This window comes from Myzus persicae, unplaced genomic scaffold, assembly GCF_001856785.1.
Source record: "Myzus persicae strain clone G006 unplaced genomic scaffold, MPER_G0061.0, whole genome shotgun sequence".
Classification (NCBI taxonomy): Eukaryota; Metazoa; Arthropoda; class Insecta; order Hemiptera; family Aphididae; genus Myzus; species Myzus persicae.
The window spans coordinates 1,710,964-1,731,269 of NW_019103933.1; the positions used below are offsets into that span (position 1 = coordinate 1,710,964).

Consider the following 20,306-nt stretch of genomic DNA (forward strand, 5'->3'; position numbering starts at 1 on the left):
CGTTTTTTGTATTCGAGAAAAATAAAATAATGGCGGTTTCGCCGGTTTCCTAGGTGATAGAATTATGAGTTATGACCTTATTCACACGAAACTCACACACGGACATTTTATGGCAAAAATAGATTCACCCCTATGCCCAACATGTAATAGAAACTACTCCATCAAACATATCATCACCCACTGGCCACTGCCCTAACTTCAATGAAGCCAGAAAAGATTTCAACATACCAGACAACCTGTACAAAGCAATTGGTTCATTTTCAAACTTTCAAAATATAATTTAAAAAAAAATTAAATTGTAGAGTAGCATATAACCTTCAATATTAAAATGTTAAAATGTAACACTTATAAAGCTAATAACCTGTGTGTGATGCAGATGCTTAATCAATAAAAGAAAAAAAAAGAATTATGACCCTAATTTTGAGCATTACATAAAATTATAAAAACACTAATTTGTCACATAAGTTGAGATCTTCTGATGAACCCTTGCTTGAAAAAAACATTGACTTGAACAGTCCTAAAACTTCTATTTTTTTACTTTTCTCCTAAAGACCTAAACTATAATAGCTAGAAAGTTAGCTGATAGGCAATAGCTCATTAAAAAAGATTATCGAGCATATATAAAATTTTTAAAAAATGAGGTATTCCTCAACTTTCGAAACTGGAGAACAGATTTTGTTGTTTGGGGTCTTGTTGGATTCATATTGACTAGGAAAAGTGCAGTGAAGATTTTCAGAACTTTATCTTCAACGGTTAATTCACTACAAAGGTTTAAAGCTTAAAACATCAAAAAATCACCAATAAAATGTATTTTGATTTTTTTGAAAGTTCAGTAGTGAATCAACTATTAAAAATAAAGTTCTGAAATTCTTCACTGCGCGTTCTCTCCTAGTCAATGTAAATCTGATGTGCCACCAGGCCAGTCCGCCCCTGAGTCAATAGGTATTCTACATATTCCACGTTTCAAATTTAAACTTAACAATCTTAATTTTTATAATATACAAAATGTAGAATTTGCTGTAAATATTTTTTTATAATTTATATTGTTTATAATAATTGCATATACCTCCTATTCATACTGACATTTCAACACTTTTATCTCCAGATTTCCCATTTTGTTCTACATGTAGGTTGTAGGTATGTACAAAATATTTCAAGTATAAAATGTAGTATTATTATTGATTATAATCAATATTTTTTTCTATCAATAAATAATTGTAAATCTAATTTTCAACTAGTTAATTATATGTGTGATGATTAAATATTCTCGATTGTGAGGAATGTGAAGAATAGTTAGGTTATAGTCTGGTTATTCTATAAAATGTTTATAGATACAGAGTTAATTTAATTTTAATGTAAATACATTAAATAAGATAGGTTTTAAGCATTAAAAAATAACGGATTTCGTACCTCAACGGTAATTGTTCCTATATATAATATTGAATATTTACATTTAAGATATGTTTTAAAATTTATTTTCAGTTAATTAATTTTAAAAACTTATTTTTTTAATGATTGTTTTTTATTGTTATCAAGGTTATTTAAATATAATATAAAATATTATTAATAACATTTTTTGTATTGATAAATACTTCACCTCTACCTATACATTTTTAAATTAAATAGCGGATAACGCTCTTCTGTCGGAGGCCTTCAGAACATTGAATGTCAAATAATTGAATGTCAAAATCTTGAACAATAAAATCTTGAATATATAATCATGTTAATATCTTGAATATTCAAAAACTTGAACGTCAAAATATTGAACACAAAAATTGTTACCGTCAAAACTTTCAACGTCAAAATCTTGAACGAAAAAATTGATTCCGTCAAAACTTATAATAAAAAAATAGTTAGAATATTTTTGAATTTTTTTCCCCAAATGTGTAGTTTTGTGAGTCAAAAGCTCAATAGATTGGTAAAAACAAGAAATCGGGAAGTAGAAGATTTGGTAGAAGATAAGATTAAACATCCCGATTGTAGCAATACTATAACATGAGTAACCTGGCCGCGTATTACGTACCTAATCTCATCATAATGAATACCACTCGCATTGTTTGTAATAATTTTAATTTGAACATATTTACGTTTTTATTGACCCTGTCACCTACTTGAGGAGGTTTTGCATTGCAAGTCGACGATAGTGCCAAAACATGTGTACAGTTATTGCCAATAAGCTTGAAAACACCTAAAAATGTTTTTTAATACCTTTTAAGTTTAAATTATTTTTATATTTAATTTGAAATCTATTTAATAAAAAAAATTCTACTGTGACATCCTTCTAATCACCTAATATAGCGTCTAGTGCCGATTAGTTGCTTTAAATGTGTATGTAATCACTTCACGTCTTCAAATTTAATCGGTTTCAAAAGAGAATAAAAAAATTATAAAATAACATATGAAGTAGGTATCTTCAAATGTAAAACATCCGTTTACATCCCAAAACATAAGTTCACTTAGTTTGTCAGGAGATTGGGATAATTATTATAGTGACGATATTACTATCTTATTAAAAATAAAGGTTTTCGTCATCTGTCTATTACATTATTTTGAGGATTACGAATACCGATTAGGTATCCTAGAAACGTACGTAAAATCGCATTGTTCGGAGACATTAATATTCTGATCATTGTCTGTTGCCATATATTAATAGTTAAAAATAAAACGGTTTTTTTAAGCAATGTTTTTCTATAAAACGGCAGTCTTCGTTGGATCTTGTGAAACATAATTAATAGGTAATGTCACGACTGTTGACTAATGAAAACATATGAGAAAATCGTTAATCTTTTCCTGAATTTTGAAATGATTGTCGAACACATTTTACTATGTCGCGAGAAAAGTTCTTGAAAATACCTAGATATATGGCTTGAGCTCTAAAGATTTGTGTGCCGTTTTTCATACTGTGTATTTGTGCGAGTCGTATAAAGATTAACTACACAAATAAATATGTACAAAAAAATAGCTACCTCTTAAAATATTTAAGTAAGCATCAATGCATTAAGCTTTTTAAAGTCATAAAATAAAACCCATATTAGGTAATTCTTTTTTTCATAGTTTAATAAGTAATCTTAAACTTAAGACTTAATAAAGAATGGTTAATGTGCACAAAAATAGATTATATTTTAACCACTATAAAGTATAAACTAAAACAAATTTATTTTATTTTTCGACATAAAAATATAAAGTTAATAGTTAACTTACATATAACATAATATTATGTTTTTAATATTTCCGTAAAAATCCATTACCTATCATGCCAAATGCAAAATGTATTTATTTTGCAATTTTTTTCAGGAATAAAATTGTTTATAGATATAATTTTCATTATTAACTGTATGCAAATACGAAAATACTATAATATTTATGCTATAAGAATTGAAAACAAGTTACTACTATAAATAATCTTACTAACCATGTCCAAAGATTGTTATTTACACAAATATAAAACCTTACACCTACGTACATATCCACATAAAATAAACTATAATTGTATGTGTAGTCGTGTAGACAAATTAGAGTAGTATGGTAGTACAATTAAAATTAAACATGTTTAAAATAAAAAGAAAAGATTTTGGTAATTTCAGGACAACATACTTTCTGTAGTATGATTATTACATCAATGTATTTTAGTGTTTTTTCTAACCTTGATTATGCATAGTAATCAGAGCAAATAATATTATAATATATACCTGACACCTTACATCATATTTTAAACAATGTAATTGCATAATATACATGTAATTAAATTAATATTATGATATTGAATATAATATATAAAATGTTTATTAAGTTAAAAAAGTTTATTTAGTTAAAAAACTATGATCGATTTCTAGATGTAAGCTGAGAGAGGATATTGGCTAGATAATTTATTTGAGCGTCAGATACTTGGTTTTGGGTGATAAAATTTGGCCACCATTAACATGGCCAACCTCCTATATGTATATCATTTACGTTAATGGTCATTTAATACGTCTTAATAATATTTTTCTTTAGCTAACCATTTTTAATTAGCTTCAAACTGTTATTTTAAATAGTGTATTATACTGCGATGTTATTATTTATAATAATATAATTAATAGGAAATACCATTAATATGTATATGGTAATTCAACTTAAGAGTAAGTACTACAAAGCTCGTAACAAATAACTAGAATAAAGTAATAATAGGCTAGTGAGTAGTACTGTGCAGAAAACACATTATTTGTATAATTAAAAGAAAATAAATAAGTATTTATGTATTATAAATTATAGTTGACAATTTTTATGGAAATTCGAGAAACACAATATTTTTTTAATTCAATATACCTTATATATATATTATACATACCTAATTGTTTAATTTGTAAAAATAACTTTAATCCTCAGCCACTACTTTCATAAATTTATTTATTAATGTTTCGATTAAAAATATAAATAAAATAATCATTTAATCTGTAATTTGTTTTATAAATACATTTAATACTAAAGAAACTAGCAGACCCTAAGTATAGAACCAATTAAATTCTCTCCCTCCCTACCTAAGACAAAACATGTAAATATATTTCATTCATAAGGAAAATTTATTTTTTAACATTAGTATCGTTTATTTTTCTTCTTATATTGTTGCTTATCACTTATTTTAACTTTTAAGATTGATTTATTTTCATTCCACGATAAATTTCCGAAATTCATGTGTATGTATATAATACATAACTTTACCATCATGTGTATTCATAATCTCATTGATGGTGACTTTAAGTATAATAATTTTAAGTTATATTTATATCCAATATCCCATGTATATTGTATTTACTGTTATAGTTAAACATGAAAAAATGAACTAAGATATTTTTTATAATTTACCAATAATAATATAAAAGTTTTATACATTTTTTACCTCGATAATGAGTTAAATACTTAGTTAAATCAATTACTCTTTACTTAATTATGTAATCTCATTTATATTTGAGAAATGTTTAATAATAAACATGAACATTATTATACGAGCAATTAATATAAACACACGCATATGAATGCTGCATCTATTAAATCTAATAAATGAGAATATTATTACAAAGCAAATATTAACGTTTATTTTTTTTTTAATTTTGAATACAAACAAAAGTCTATCATAGATCCATAGATACAATCTATTAAGTTTGGAACGCAACAAGTGTTCGTAGTTAACCATTATTTTGAAGAACGTACAAATAAGATCAAAAAGATTGAACGTGGTGTGTGTTTTTATGAAATTGATTTATTGATTTTTCTTTTAACAACAATTTGCAAATTCGCCAATAATTTGCATTTTTAATGTTGAGTATTGGCACTTTTTGAAGGCAGGACATTTTCATACTTACAACATTGTTGTATTATGTACATTATATACATTATTATAATCTTAATAACTTTTCTTTATTTTATTCGTATTAACTACTGTAATAGTGTAATATAAGTATGATACATAATAAACCTACATGGCTTATTTATATTTTATACATATATATACACTTATATACATATATATTATATTTTATACATCATGTACCTATACCTCTGTGAATGTGCGTAACTAGGATTTAATAATTACAGGGGCTAGAGTTGTATAAAAAAACAAAGTTCAAAACAACCCCCTCCATGATAACTGATGAGAATTACTAGAGTTGATTTTTGAATAAATATTATATGTTTCGTAAGTAACCCTGGCATCTAGCTGTATGTTTCTCAATCTTTCGAACTTATAGAAGCACTTAAAATGACAACGGTTAATAGCGTTCAATACGATCTCGTCGACACAATTTGTACGGTAGGCCCATTAAGACGTAACCTCATGGACCGCATATCCGGAAAAATAAGTAGTCTCGTACCGTAAAAATCCGAAATAAAATCCAGTGCTAGATAGGTACCAAGTAGGTACGCGATATAGCGTCGTCTATTATTACTGCAGTGATACAGGTGCGAGCAGTAGAGACAACAGTATAACTCGTGTGGGTGGCGAGGAAGGTCGTCTACCACTGAATGGAACATGACATTAAATTACCATATGCATAACGCATAATATTGTTGTGAACTTGTGTATGTTGTGATGCGAATTGAACGAGAACACAGAAAACTCGTTCACGGCACGAGAATGCGGACGGCGCAATATATAACATAAATAACATGTTAATGTTATTGTGGTCGTGAATCTGCAGAAAAAAAAACAACTCGGGCATTCCGTTTAGTACACTAAAGTCACTAGAAAATGAGAATAATAATACCCATCAGCGACTATCACCCCCCTCCCACCCTTCCCACTTCAACTGTGATCTTGTGCAGGCGTCTCTGCAGTCCGCACGTGGCTGCACGTGTCATGACCGGCAATATCAACAATAAACATACACGCCTGCAATATAGTACATTATACCACTCATACCCACCCATAATATAATAATATAGCCAATATAGGCTATACATATTATAATAATATGCTAATTATCGTTTATACCACATATACTCAGCCATATGATCAGTATAGATGTGAGTGAATACAATCTACGAGGAGACTATAATAATATAGTCTCAACGGCTCCATACAAAAGCCAACACCAGTCATAATTGCTGCGATTCCCCCGCCCCCCTGAACTTTTATATACCACCCATAATGTTAGAACAGAGACTATCGAACGACCGTCTCAATCGTTTTACGACCACTTTGTCCGTCGTTGTGGTTAATTCCGAAAATAGCTCGGAACGTTTACGTATGTTAATTCATAAGTACCTACGTTTACACTATACAGTATACACACACCACGATTGAGAGATTATCTATATACACACATTCATAAATATAATATTATTAAATATATTTGACAAATCTGGATTTACACCTAACACATAGATTACATAAGTGATTGAAAATATTTTGTTTTTTCCGTGTTGTAATATTATCGGGGAGACGCCGTCTCAAAGTTTCCGCTGACGCGTGCGCCCCTGCATGCAATGCAGACTGCAGTTATGCAGTTGTTCCGATGATGGCTCATAATTGGCGACAGCTCTCCGGCATAGGCGCACATTGAGACTTAAACTCCAGAGTGCTAGAATGTTGTACCCCAAAGTGACTTTTGGGACCTTCGCCTTCGCTCCGTACATGGTTATGTACACCGGGTATAAATTAATTTAATTTCAAATAAAGCTGGGGGTGCTAATTAAGGACTTGGATGTCGGCCAAGCACCCCCGTATGTGCGCCAACGACCCCCGGACTGCAGTGGTCTGTCGAGGGGGGGGGGGGGGGGGGGGCACCCTCAACGCCAGAGGGACCGCGGGGCGCGACGACACAGCGCCTACCGGTCTGCCACGGCGATTCGGCGGCGCGCGCGACCCGACGCGACGACGGCGACGGTGCGGCGGAAGGCGTCGTTATTAATGAGACTGGCCGAAACAACAACAACGTCGCGACGGCGATAGGTACGCGATATTATTGCGCCGCCACTATCGTGCGCGGTAGTCTGTGCCAACGTGCGATTATGTTCAAACCGGTGTTGGGTATCGTGTTCGTTCTCGTCGCGTTTTCGGCACATCCAGCGTGGTCGTCCGACGACGACGCCACCGCAGCCACTGCCGATACTGCCGTCGCGTCGCCCGCCGACAATTCCACGGCACACGACGAAGTCCGAGGTACGTGCAAAAAAAAAAAAAATTCTGTTGTCACCAACGTCGGTGCTTATTCGATGTGTGGTCCGATCGGGTAATCGGCCAATTTCTCAAATCATATTATTTTTTCCAATATTATACAGTTATTATACAGTTGTAGTCATACGTTAGGTTTTTTTTTTAATTTACAAGTATATTACAATAATATAATGTGTTCACAATACGACCATATTATGGTCTATGACCCATAGGTACCTAGATAATATGAAAAGTTTTACTACACGACGAGTAGGTAGACGAGTAGGTATTGGTGTATCACGATTTGATTTTGATCGTCAGTCGCCACTCGGTAAGCATATTATTTTCCGGCTGCATACTATAATAGGTAGTAGTTGTGTCCCAAAAAAGGTATCATCCGAATTGCGGCTGGGGGTTTTTAACAGTTAAAAGGGTATACAGGGTTAGCAGTTCTTAACAGTGCAATATTATTTTTTTTCCAAAAAAAATATGACAACAATTTAAATAAAAACTGAAAAACTAATAATTTTTAATCCATATAATGACGGCAGCTTGTGAAAATGGGAAGGAAAATGCATTTCTATAGTACTTATATAATATGATGTTTATTTTCATATTTTATATTTTTAATTAGTATGTTTCTCCGAAAAAGTATGAGCTACAACTCGTATATATACGTTAAAAAATCGAGACTTCAATTCGGAAGTAATTTTTACCGCGGGACGCAATTAGTTGGCCACCTTTTTATTCTTCAGCATATAAGATTTTGTTCCTTTTTTAATTTGTTTGTCCATCCCACGCAATGTGTTTAGAAATAATATCATTTTATTGCAATATTTATTATAGCACAGTCCTCAGGTAAAAATTTGTATAATTAACTACATTGAGATAATTTATGCAGTATAAAATGTTATAATTATTTATATTAACCGATTTTTCGGAAAATACTGTAATTTATTGCTTATTGTTTTTGATCACCGTAAAAATATACCCCTTGATCATGCATCATTCATCTTTAAACACTACCAATCTATGATTCTAATTTATAATATGCACTTCGTTGTTTTAATATCAATCATAAACCAAGTCATTATTATTTTGTGTGCATTTGAAATACGATAAAATAATAAAAACCAAACTGGAGTGTTTTTTTTTTTGTCGATTCATGCCTATAAAAAATGAATTATAATTCCGGAGGTTTAGTTCCGCCTCCCAGATTAGCATTGAATATTCACGCTTCCACAGAACGTTTGATTATCGCACGCTCGTCTTAAACGAATGGCGTAGGTATTGTATGCGCAACAAATTGTGCAATTATATAATATGTACCTACAAGACATTTATTTCCATAGATATTTTATAGTCATTCATATTATTTTACATCTGTGTACCTATCAATATGTATAGTTGAATTTGGACCATATTATAAATACGTATACGAATATACGTACGCTTCTGATATTTTAATTTTTCAGCAGCAAATAATAGAATATCTATTTATGAATCGATACTTTTTCGCATCATCTTGAATATATAAAAGCTTCTGAACAGAAGTTTAACAAAAATATGATTTTAGGCCATGAGTCATTATAACTTAAAAATTAATATCGTTCAAATAATTATATTCTTTTTCAATTAGGTAACACTCAATTAAGTAAACTAGCACAACAACATATTTATTAAAAACAAACGAAATAATATTTGATATAGGTACGTTTGTATAAATTATAAATTTAGAACGGAATTAATACTTACAAATTATGACAGAGTGCATAAAAACTATAGTTAATTATTTATTATGTTTATTACTTATTACTTACACAGACTAATTATTTTGAATTGTTTAGTGGTGATAAATGATAATTGATAAGTATGATTGCAATGATATCAACAGATATTGTAATACACATTACTACAATACGTACCTACCTACTAGCTACCACTAACCACAGTTACAAATATTTTTAGAATATTTTAGGATAAACTAATTTAAATTAAAAAACAATTTAAAGTATATTAATATCCTATTATGAGCTAGGGGCTATTAAATTTTTACAGTTATAAAACAAATTAGTGTGCCATGCATCATAATATCATTGTTAAATTGTTCATTATAATATTATAATATTATTGTTTCTACACAATTTTGTGTATAGTCTATACAATTGTAGAGGCTAGTGATTACTTGTGTAATAACTTTTTGACCAAACAGCAATTTAGTAGCTTGGGTTTAATAAGTAAAAATATCTTCCGTTGTTCCATCTAATGCATAGGTGGAGTTATTAAAAATGAATAATAATAATTTTTAACGAGCAATGCTTTCTTTTTTGACACATGTTACATGTAATCATTCTATGCAACACCTATAGCGTTCAAACATTTTTAGTGAAACTGACATGTATGAGTAGGTCTGTAATATACATAGTACTACTGTATGTCCCTAAGCACAATTTTATTTTATTTATAAATATAAGTGCTATGACAGTATGGCACGATATCGGTGCTTCCATCCCTTAAATAATCATTCAAAAATACCTTTCTCGTTTATGAGTTAATTTATAAAAATATACAATACTTTAATCTAAACCAGAACTTACAGTAATTTAAATGTTTATGGATTATCATTTTTTAAAACTCTGTGTAGGTACCGACTTTTTTTTATTATATGGCTATTGTCTATGTATGTGAATAGTTTTTATTTAGATCCTATAGCCCTTCCCACCTTTTTATCATTTTTAGATTTGCAACCGTATTTTATGTATGCGTAGGTATATTATATTATATGTATCGATTTAGCATAAAATCTATCATATAACAATATTTAATAGTAGAACGTAATAAAAACCAGTCAGAAAATCGACTTCCTTTAAAATCGGCCTGGGGCAAAGTATTGAAAAAAAATAATAAAAACTTATCGATATTATTAATTGTATTGACTATTGGCACTTTAGACCTCTTGTAGAGCGTCCCTCGATGTTTTCATATCGAATACTCGTAAACGGTGCACAACAAATACTGGTATCTACGATTGCATTAATTTGCATATTTTATTAACTTTTATCGCCTATTCACGATTCACCCATATTTAAATGGCGAGAAATGAATTTTAAAAGTAAAAAATAATATATATATGTTAATGATTAATAATTATTATCCAGCCACCTTTTGTAATTATTATAACCGTAAAAAAATTTAAAGATTTGTTCGAGACCCCCAAAATATTACCCTTGTTCCATTCATGAAAAAGTGCTTTCTTAAGAGTACTTATGTTAATAAATTCAACGAAAATAATGTCAAATAAAGTTCATAGGAAAACGTATCAGTACAAATAATAATTAATTACCGACGGATAATTATTTGTATGGCATATTTAGGTTTCTTAGAAAGTACCTATATATTGTTTTAATATTTAATTTAAAGTAAATATACGTATAGATACCTAAATTTAATAGGTAAAAAAGTTACTGAAAAAAAATTGAACATAACATTCGATATTTGACTGTTGAATTGTAAAATGTATAGAATTTAATTTTATTCACGGGAATTTCATTGGGTTTATATTTAAAAATTAAAGAGTATTTAATATGAAATAAAAAACCTACATACTTGACGTTTATCTGTGTAGTACTGTACTGCCTACATAGAGAGGTACCTATCTAATATGTATGTAGAGCTATACTTTTAAAATATACCATTTGTGATTTAATTATTGTTATTATTAGTGTTGATGGAAAACGATTACCATTAAATTAAACATTTTATGTCAGATATATTAAAATAGTATTATGTTTCTTGAGGTTAAAAACCTTGGAAATTCTTTCCGGTTTAATATCTGGAAGTAGGTATGTACTATGTAGTTAATATAATGTCAGGGTATGACTGTATGAGTAATATACTCGAATGTAGTACAAACGAATAATGTATAGGTATTGTAAACAAAATACCAGTACCAGTTTGATATGTAACCGTGGGCTGTGGCTGGTGGTGGTCGATGGATATACACGGTGGTTCATTAAGCATGGTCGCCCTCATTTTCCCCCATAATAATAAATTTTATTCAAAATATGATTTTTGGAATTTTTAAATATGCTTAAGTATCATATTATATTATACAACCTTTTCAAATATATTTGAAATTCCTTTGCCAATCAAGGAAAATCATATGACAATAGAAACTTACTTTCAGATGAGTATCCTAACCTTTTTACTGTTTTGCTTTTTTTTTTGAAAATATGATGATCTAAATCAAAATTCGAAAGTTAGTTCTTGAGTAATATAACTTTGTGTAGGTACTATGGATAATACTCCATGATAATAGGGTTAGACGATATATGGGGCTAAGATTATAATTTTAAAATGTTATTACGGTAATTAACATTAATTTAATAACATTTTGTGTCAAGTGCTAGGCTAAATATTACAGAATATACTTTAAATTCTAAGTGAAACTATAATTTAGAACTATTATTCTTAGTTAGTACATAAAGTTAAATAACTCAGAAACTACTTGTTCAAATCTCGATTTAGACTCCATCAAAATAATTTAAATTATCTAAGTAACAATTTAAAGTAAAAAATGGGTGATTTTCAAATAAGTTTGTACTGCTATTTGCCATAGTATTCTCTTTAAATGATGAAAGCAATTCTAAGTAAGTATTTATAAATAAATATAGTCTCTAAGTATAATTAAAATTTCCAAAACAGAATTTTAAAATTATTTATTTATTGAAAGAAAAAAATGAGGGTGAGCATGCTTGGTGAATTACCCCATATATGTAAGGTATGTAAAGTGTACACATTGTATTTCCAATACAAATCTCGTAAAGAGCCAAAGAAAACAAATACCTAGTCAAATTATCATCAAAAAATTAAAGTTCACTAGTATAACTTTAAATATATGAATCCCGAGACACAGAACGCTTGTTCCTGTAATATAAATCAATATTATTAATCAGATTATATAATATTGCGATTTTAAACGTATTTAATGCTATTCACTATCTAATCACTTGTCACTATTATTTTTATTTAAAATTCAAGAACATAATAAAAAGTATATAGGTAGTTATTTTTGATCGTTCGAGGTTTTCTTATAATAAAATATAATTTTAAATCTCTATTCACTAATATCTGGACTGAAATAGAATACGAAGCCATTGTATATTACACCTAATTAATTTTGATAACTTGACGTGAATATTTAAAATGTTCATTAATACAGGGTTTGTTTGTCTGTCTGTTAAAAATCCTGTTTTACATATTTAGTCTACAACAGTGCAATGTCATATAATATGCAATATATTCCCCGTACATTCACTACCTATGCATTATGTGATAATCTGATATGCAGGAATTTACTACTAATAGATTTATTAATAAGTCTTATCCTCTTGAATTCGTATGATACCTATAAATGATATTTTTATCTGTGGTTTTTGAAGTGCATTACTTTAAGAACATTATTTTTTTTATTGTATTCTTTCTTGCACAGTACTTATATTTATTTATGTATTATATTATACAAGTCAATTCACTAATCATGCTCACCTCTTTTTACTTCAATAATTTTTAATTATACAATTTACCATATTTTCAAATGCTTGAGATATTTTGTATTACTTAAGGAGTGTACTGTGGTCTGTAGATATACACACTTCTATTTTTAAAATGAGAGCCCACTTTTTTACTGTAAATTATTAACTGATAATTGTTTTGAACATTTTTGAAGTATCAGAATAAAAATTAGAACGAATAGTTTTTAAGTTATTTATTTTTGTGTACCAAGGATTATTAGGTCCGTGATAATTGGCTTGAGCAATATGGGGGCTATGACTCTATGGTGATTTGTTTTAGTGTTTAATATTAATCTATCAACATTCTTAATTTGTAAAAATGGACAAGGATAGTAAGTATACTAGATCCAATATTACATATTATACATTATACTTTTGTACACATTTTTAAGGATTATTACCATTTTAATAACTGAAAAACTACTCGTTCGAATTTGAACCTAGGTAACTACCATACAAATATTCAAAATAATTATCCACTAAATAATTTACAATAAAAAAGAGGGTTCTCATTCTAAAAATAGAAGTTTGTTTCTCCGCAGGAAATTCCCTAAGTACCTGGTACAATAAATCTCAATAGTTTAAAAATATGATCTAATTAAGTATATTTAAAAATTCCGAAAATCAGATTTTAAATAACTGCATCGTTCAAAAAGAATAAGGGGGTGAGTATGCTTGGTGAATCACTCTATATATATGTTATTTTTATGTAAGTTACGAAGTACAATAATTAACAACTTTCAAATATAAATATCACACTTATTAAAATAAAATTTTTAGATATAGTTATTTTCTTATTTGTGGATATTATAATATTAGGTACCTAGTCATTATTGCTTAATATTTTGTAAAATAAAAATAAATAAATAATATTAGGTATATTATACTTATATTTTTAATTTGCAATAGCATTTTAACATACTTTTTTAGATTAAGTACCAAAACTAAAATAAAAACTACCTTAAGTATTCGGATACATTAATCAAACAGTTCACCCGTAGTTTAATAAAAATATTAGTATCCTAGTGTGTCGCGGTGGTTGTATTCAGTCACTAAACGTGATTGCAAGCATCGGCAGGTGTCACCAGTTCCAGAAGGGGTGACCACCCGGGTTTTTAGTGACAAATCCTTGTAACACATAAACGTATTCCAAACCAACGGAACCTCCCCCACTTACAAGCAGATAATTTTCATATAGTTACCGGGCTTTGAATCAATAAAAAAAAATTCGGTATATATTTTATTATTATTTGTAATTTGTATTTGTATATCATTAATATGAAATAAATGTAATTGGTGCGTTTGGGGAAAACAATAACCGTTTTAAGTTATTATATTTACACAACATTAATTTTTAATATTGTATACCACACCGTTATGTTGACGTTTACAAAAATGTAGTTAAACTTTTTAACAGTGTGTTTGAAAACACTCGTGAGGCATGGGTTGAAAAAATAAATCAACCTACGTTTTTACGTCAATACATAGTATTGGGAAGTATATTAAAATCCATAATTCACTTAATTTATATGCGTATGAATTAATATTTTAAATTAAATAAAAACCTTAAATAATATTTTCAGATTACAAATTCACAAATATCTTAAATCGTCACACGAGTTATATACAGTATGTTTCACATAAATAGTAAAGTGAAGTATTCTAAATAGATGACTTTGTATTGAATTTTACATTTTTTATGAAGAACGAGTATATTATACTTCTGGCCCAATTTACAAAGTGTGATATTTTTAAATGCTTGGATTTTTTTTTTTAAACATTTGAACAATTTGAACCATTTTATTCAGTGGATAAACTACTCATTTACTCAAAATAGTAAAAACTTGATTTATTATTATATAAGTAGTTCATTATTTTAGAAAGCATTAAAATATAACAAATCATCTGAAATTGAACTGAGTTCAAAAATAAGACTTCATTGTTCAAATAATTTATGGAAATTATTGTACTTAAGGTGAAGAATAAATCAGTAAGCTATTAAAATTAAAATACTATGTATTCTATTATTGGTGAATATTACACATTTAACGGGCTTGTATAAGTTATTGTAATTAAAAGTTAAACTTACACGATGTTGAGATACCACATCCAATAAACTGCGATAGGTACATAAAACAATACTTACTAAGACAAATAAGTGTATTTTATTGTACAGTTTTAGTTGTAGGCTACTTATAGCAGACACTAGTGCAGACGATTTTATAATCTTTTTGAAGCTTAGTGCCAATTTACATAAGTTACATTATAACATTTTAAACTCATCGAATGTTTAAGTCCATACAATATTTCCATTGACAAAAAATATGTGAATGGTACATTGGCAAATATTATGAGAATATAAATACATTTTTTCTTTATGAAATGTTATCTTTAATTTTTTCGTAAAATTAACCTACGTTTCACAACTATTCAAGTCTTTACTAGGCTGGGTGTGATACATTTACTTTTTAATTAAGTGCTTATTTTATGTGGTAGCAATGTTTGGACATTTTTAGTATTCCACAACTGTTATGCATCAAACGGATCTTTTTTGAGGTTTTCGCCCTACCGTTTAGGTACCCAGGGGTAGATAACTATTATTAATTCCCACATACTATTCATTACTGCATGATATACATTATTCTAGAGCTATATAAACGTTTCAATAGTTGAAATGTTTAACTTTTTTTTTCATTTTATGTTGATACCATTTTTATTTCTAAGTAAAAAACTTTGAACATATTACAACAGTAAAAAAAAAATCGAAACTCTATAGTCACTATTTTCAATGATAAGAGTTTGAAATAAGCATTTTTCGAAATTGGAAGTAGATTAGTATTAATAATGTATAGCCATATTGGTATATGACGTGTGTCTTAATTTATAATTGAAATAATAAATAAAAAAAAAATAGATCAATATAATAATATATTAATTGTTAACTGAACCGTCTTATACTCTATAGTCTTATCTATAGTCACAGTCTACAAGTGTAAAATGTAAAAACTTTATTAGATTACCCTTAAAAAGTACATGTGTGATTTGTGTGACGCAAAAGTTTAAACAATTACAATGTTTGTAATAATGATTCAAGAGGTTTTAAAATAATAAACGATATCAGGGTTTGTTCGAAGCAGATATTAATAAATATTTTATAGTTTTATGTCATTTTTTTCTTACCAACATCGATATATACAAAGAAATGTTTAGGCCTACGCGTTATTTGAATACGTACTACTGTGTACCATTGACTACTAATTGTATGGTTAATAATATTGTAATTGCTGTAAATCAATTTTTGTAAGAAAAATATAAACATTTTATGATAATTTCGTAAATATTATTTCAAATACATATTTTAATTAATTTTGCAGTAATACTGTTAATAAATCTATTTTCCAGATTAAACTATTCAAGTCTAAAATACCAAGTATAATTTAAAATGCCCCTTTATTCGTATGAAATACATATTTCCACAACCCTCTTAATTTAAAAAAACGTGTATTAAACATTACTTTGCATCTGTAAGTCGTTTGTAAAAGTGTGTAAAAACAAAATTTTCATTTGTAAAGAAAATCAATGAAACCTTATTGCACTGAATTCATGTATTTTACGCAATACTGTAAAATAAACATACTAGTTAAGATCGTAAAAAACATCTCTATCAAAGAGTTTAGATGGTTTTGATCAGTAAGATTATAAATTATGTATATACCTATATTATATTATAATTTATGACGTAGATACATTGGTTTAACATCAAAAAAAAAAGTATTAGGTGCTTATTAACATTATATTGTATAAGTGTTGAATAAACTCAAATTACACTAATAATAAGCCAATTAGTTTGAAATTAATTCAAAAAATTTGGCACCCTTCAAATTAAAATAGTTAAAATATTATGATTTACGAAACATAAATAGCTAGTACTCAAATAATCAATTTATGAATATTTTTTATTGTATACAATTTTGTTAAGGCTATTGATAGCTTTCTTTATCTTGTTCCATTGATTCAGAAAAACCAGGATACTTATTACTTAACAATTATATTTATATATAATGTGTATGATGTGCAATACATACATAATAGACCATTGTTTTTAAAATCCAAAATAAGTAAAATTCAAATTATTGTTTCATAATTCAAACTTACTTTAAAAACTTACGTAGCTTTACATTTAACAATATGTTAAAAAAAAATGAGCTTCCCTATACAAACTCATAGACCTTTATATTTATTAACTGAGATGTATATAGATAGAGCATGTGTAAATAAAAAAACAATTCATAATATGTGTTAAGAAAAATGTTAATTGAGAGCAATTGAAAAAATATTGATACTGTTAAGTGTAATAAAAAGGAAAATATAATGACCAAAACAGGCAAAAAATGACCTAAAAATAAATAATGCAATATAAATGTTTCAAAATTGAATTTGTTGTTACTTAATTCAATTCTTCTGTAAAGAACGTTTTTCTATAACTTAGAAGGTAAAAATGCACAGTTCCACTTGAATACTTGATACTTGAAAAGTTGCACCTTAAACTCGAACATATAATCATTAATGTATGACAATTATGTTAAGTTTAATACTTGAATGCATATTTTATGAATTTTATATAATCAAATGTTTTGTTTGCTTGGAAAAATCATATTACAATAATAATTCACAGAAAGAATAATTGAAAATTGGATAGTAGGTAGGTACCTACCCTACTTCAAGTAATTTTGTTTCTCAAATTCAAAGCAATCGCTGTGATCTGCCAATCGAACTATACAACATTACCTAGGTACAATCGAAAGTTTTCATGGAATAACTTAACCAATGAAAACATCAGCAACTTTGTATAGTAAAAAAATAACGTTTACAACTGTCTACATCTTAATTGGTCCAGGTATACGTATTATATAATAAGCTACAAGTTAAAATAACAAAACAATTTATCTGATATAAAGTATCTAGGTGTTGCGTGTCACCTCGTATTAAGTTGTTGAACCTATAGTTTCATAATGAATAAATTTGAATTTATTGATAAATCATTGCATACGGAAAACGATTGTGATGACTGGAGACGGTGTGTCTGCTGCAGTCTGTATTCCCGACTTTCTGAGGGCATTTTATTATTTATTTATACATAACTACGTAAGTTATTTATATTTGTATTGATAGTATGAGTTGAACTAATATGTATCTACGACAAATCGCATATTATAATATTATGTATAGTACCTTATATTAATGTATTGTTAGCTGTTATTATAGCGTATAAGTCAATACTGGGTTACCTGCCAGCTACCGTAAAACGATGTGAATAGATTTGCAGTACTTAGTAATAAACAACTTAAAATTAATAAAAATATTTTGAAAATCTCTTACCAAATTAAGCTAAAATCTGTTAATTGATTTCAGTAATAAGAACTCATGAGGATCCCTGTATTAAATGGTCAAGCCCTTTGATCAAGTACTAGTCATTTCATAAAAACCGTCGACAATTTTAATCTTCATTATAAATCAAAAGCAAAATAGTTTGAAAGTTATACCAAGTTCTGAAAATTCAATTAGAAAATAAATTTGGCATGTCGTATGCGGAAATATATATTTTTTTTAGTTTTTCCGATTATTAAGAAAAGTACCCACAAGGGATTTTCACTTTTGACCCCGTAAATAAACAACTTACCATAAACTAGATCCAAATTTCTACTAGAAACCATCTTTAAAATAAAACATTTTTAATTATCCAGAACACATAGTCATAAGTACATAGTCAAAATAAAAATAAACCAAACCATTATAAAATGAATACCTACACATTCATTGTTCCATTCAGAATTTAAAAAATTAAACAAAATACTCTATGAATTGAGTTAATAATAATAGGTAAGTACCATATTATTATCCATCATTTTCAATATTTTATTTCAAAATACAGAAATACAACTGTGGGTAGAACAAGGTTACGGTTTGTAGTTTGAACATAGTATTTTAAATATTTATTAAATGAATTGTCGGTTATCACTAATGTGTGATTAAATAATTTGCACATACCTACATAAAAATCTTTAGATCAATTTTTAGAATACTGAGCATAACTGAAAAAGGTAATGCTTTCTAAAGTATAATATTGAATACTTTTAATATTTACAACTTTCATATTTTTGAAAATGTTTGCTTTATCTACGAGAGAGACAGACAGAGGGGGATAGAGGAGAAAGAAATACATGGAAGAGAATGTGTATGGATAAGATACTTACAATCTCACTTTCATAAAATATTTAGTTCAATTAAATCTTAATATTTTTTTTATTACATTTTTCCCAAGATAATTTTTATACAACCAATTTTTTTGTTTCTAGCGATGAACATAACATCGGTTTTACAATGATGCATATTTTTATTTTATTATTTATCTAAAGAAATTTTTTCTAGTGAGAAAAATTCTGCAATCATCAACTTCGAGGGAGGTAGAAAATTGAATATAGTTTGTACATTGGGTAAACAAAAGTAGACATTCCCAGCACTTTTTAATAAAAAAAAAAACTAAAAAAAATTACGAAAATATATTAAAATTTTAATATTAATTACTAGGGGGCTATAATCACATAGAGGGCCGAGAACCCCTGTGTCCTACGCTAACCCCCTAGGGCTTCGCCCCTTTACATCTTGAAATTGGAAAAGATAAAATATACAAACATTTTTTTTAATAACAAGTATTTAATTAATAATAACTATTATTTATTTATTGATTTCCGAGGCAATTTATATACAAAATATATATATAATAGAGTGAAATAATTATTTGGTAACCATAGTTACCAAAAAGTTACAGTAGTTACACCGTTCTCACCAATCGGCAATCGTAGCTTTTCAATATTTGCAATAATTTGGAATTGAATCTTAATTTAACCCAGCTATTATACAGTAACTATTACGGCAAAGCGGTACTTGATGCTGTTTTCCATCTATTTTATTATTGACTGCACGTTGTTATTATTTGAAACTATATTTAAAAATATATAGTATGTACCAATAAACTAGGTAAACTGTTATTTTGTTTTCATTATATAAGTAATTGAAAATCTATTATTCATAGCGTTTTTCAA

The 20,306-nt window shown here is 28.1% G+C and overlaps 1 protein-coding gene across 2 annotated transcripts in view; it reads left to right on the forward strand.

Moving 5' to 3' along the window:
- The first annotated feature begins 7,407 nt into the window (after positions 1 to 7,407).
- The window catches only part of LOC111036551 (sodium/potassium/calcium exchanger 5-like), a 35,746-nt gene continuing 22,847 nt past the window's right edge, over positions 7,408 to 20,306 (forward strand). The window contains exon 1 of one of the 2 annotated variants that reach the window (XM_022318608.1): positions 7,408 to 7,636. In XM_022318608.1, coding sequence (XP_022174300.1) covers positions 7,486 to 7,636 — 151 coding nt within the window. In that variant the 5' untranslated portion in view covers positions 7,408 to 7,485. The remainder of the gene's footprint in view (positions 7,637 to 20,306) is intronic. The other variant, XM_022318607.1, reaches the window with a different exon arrangement.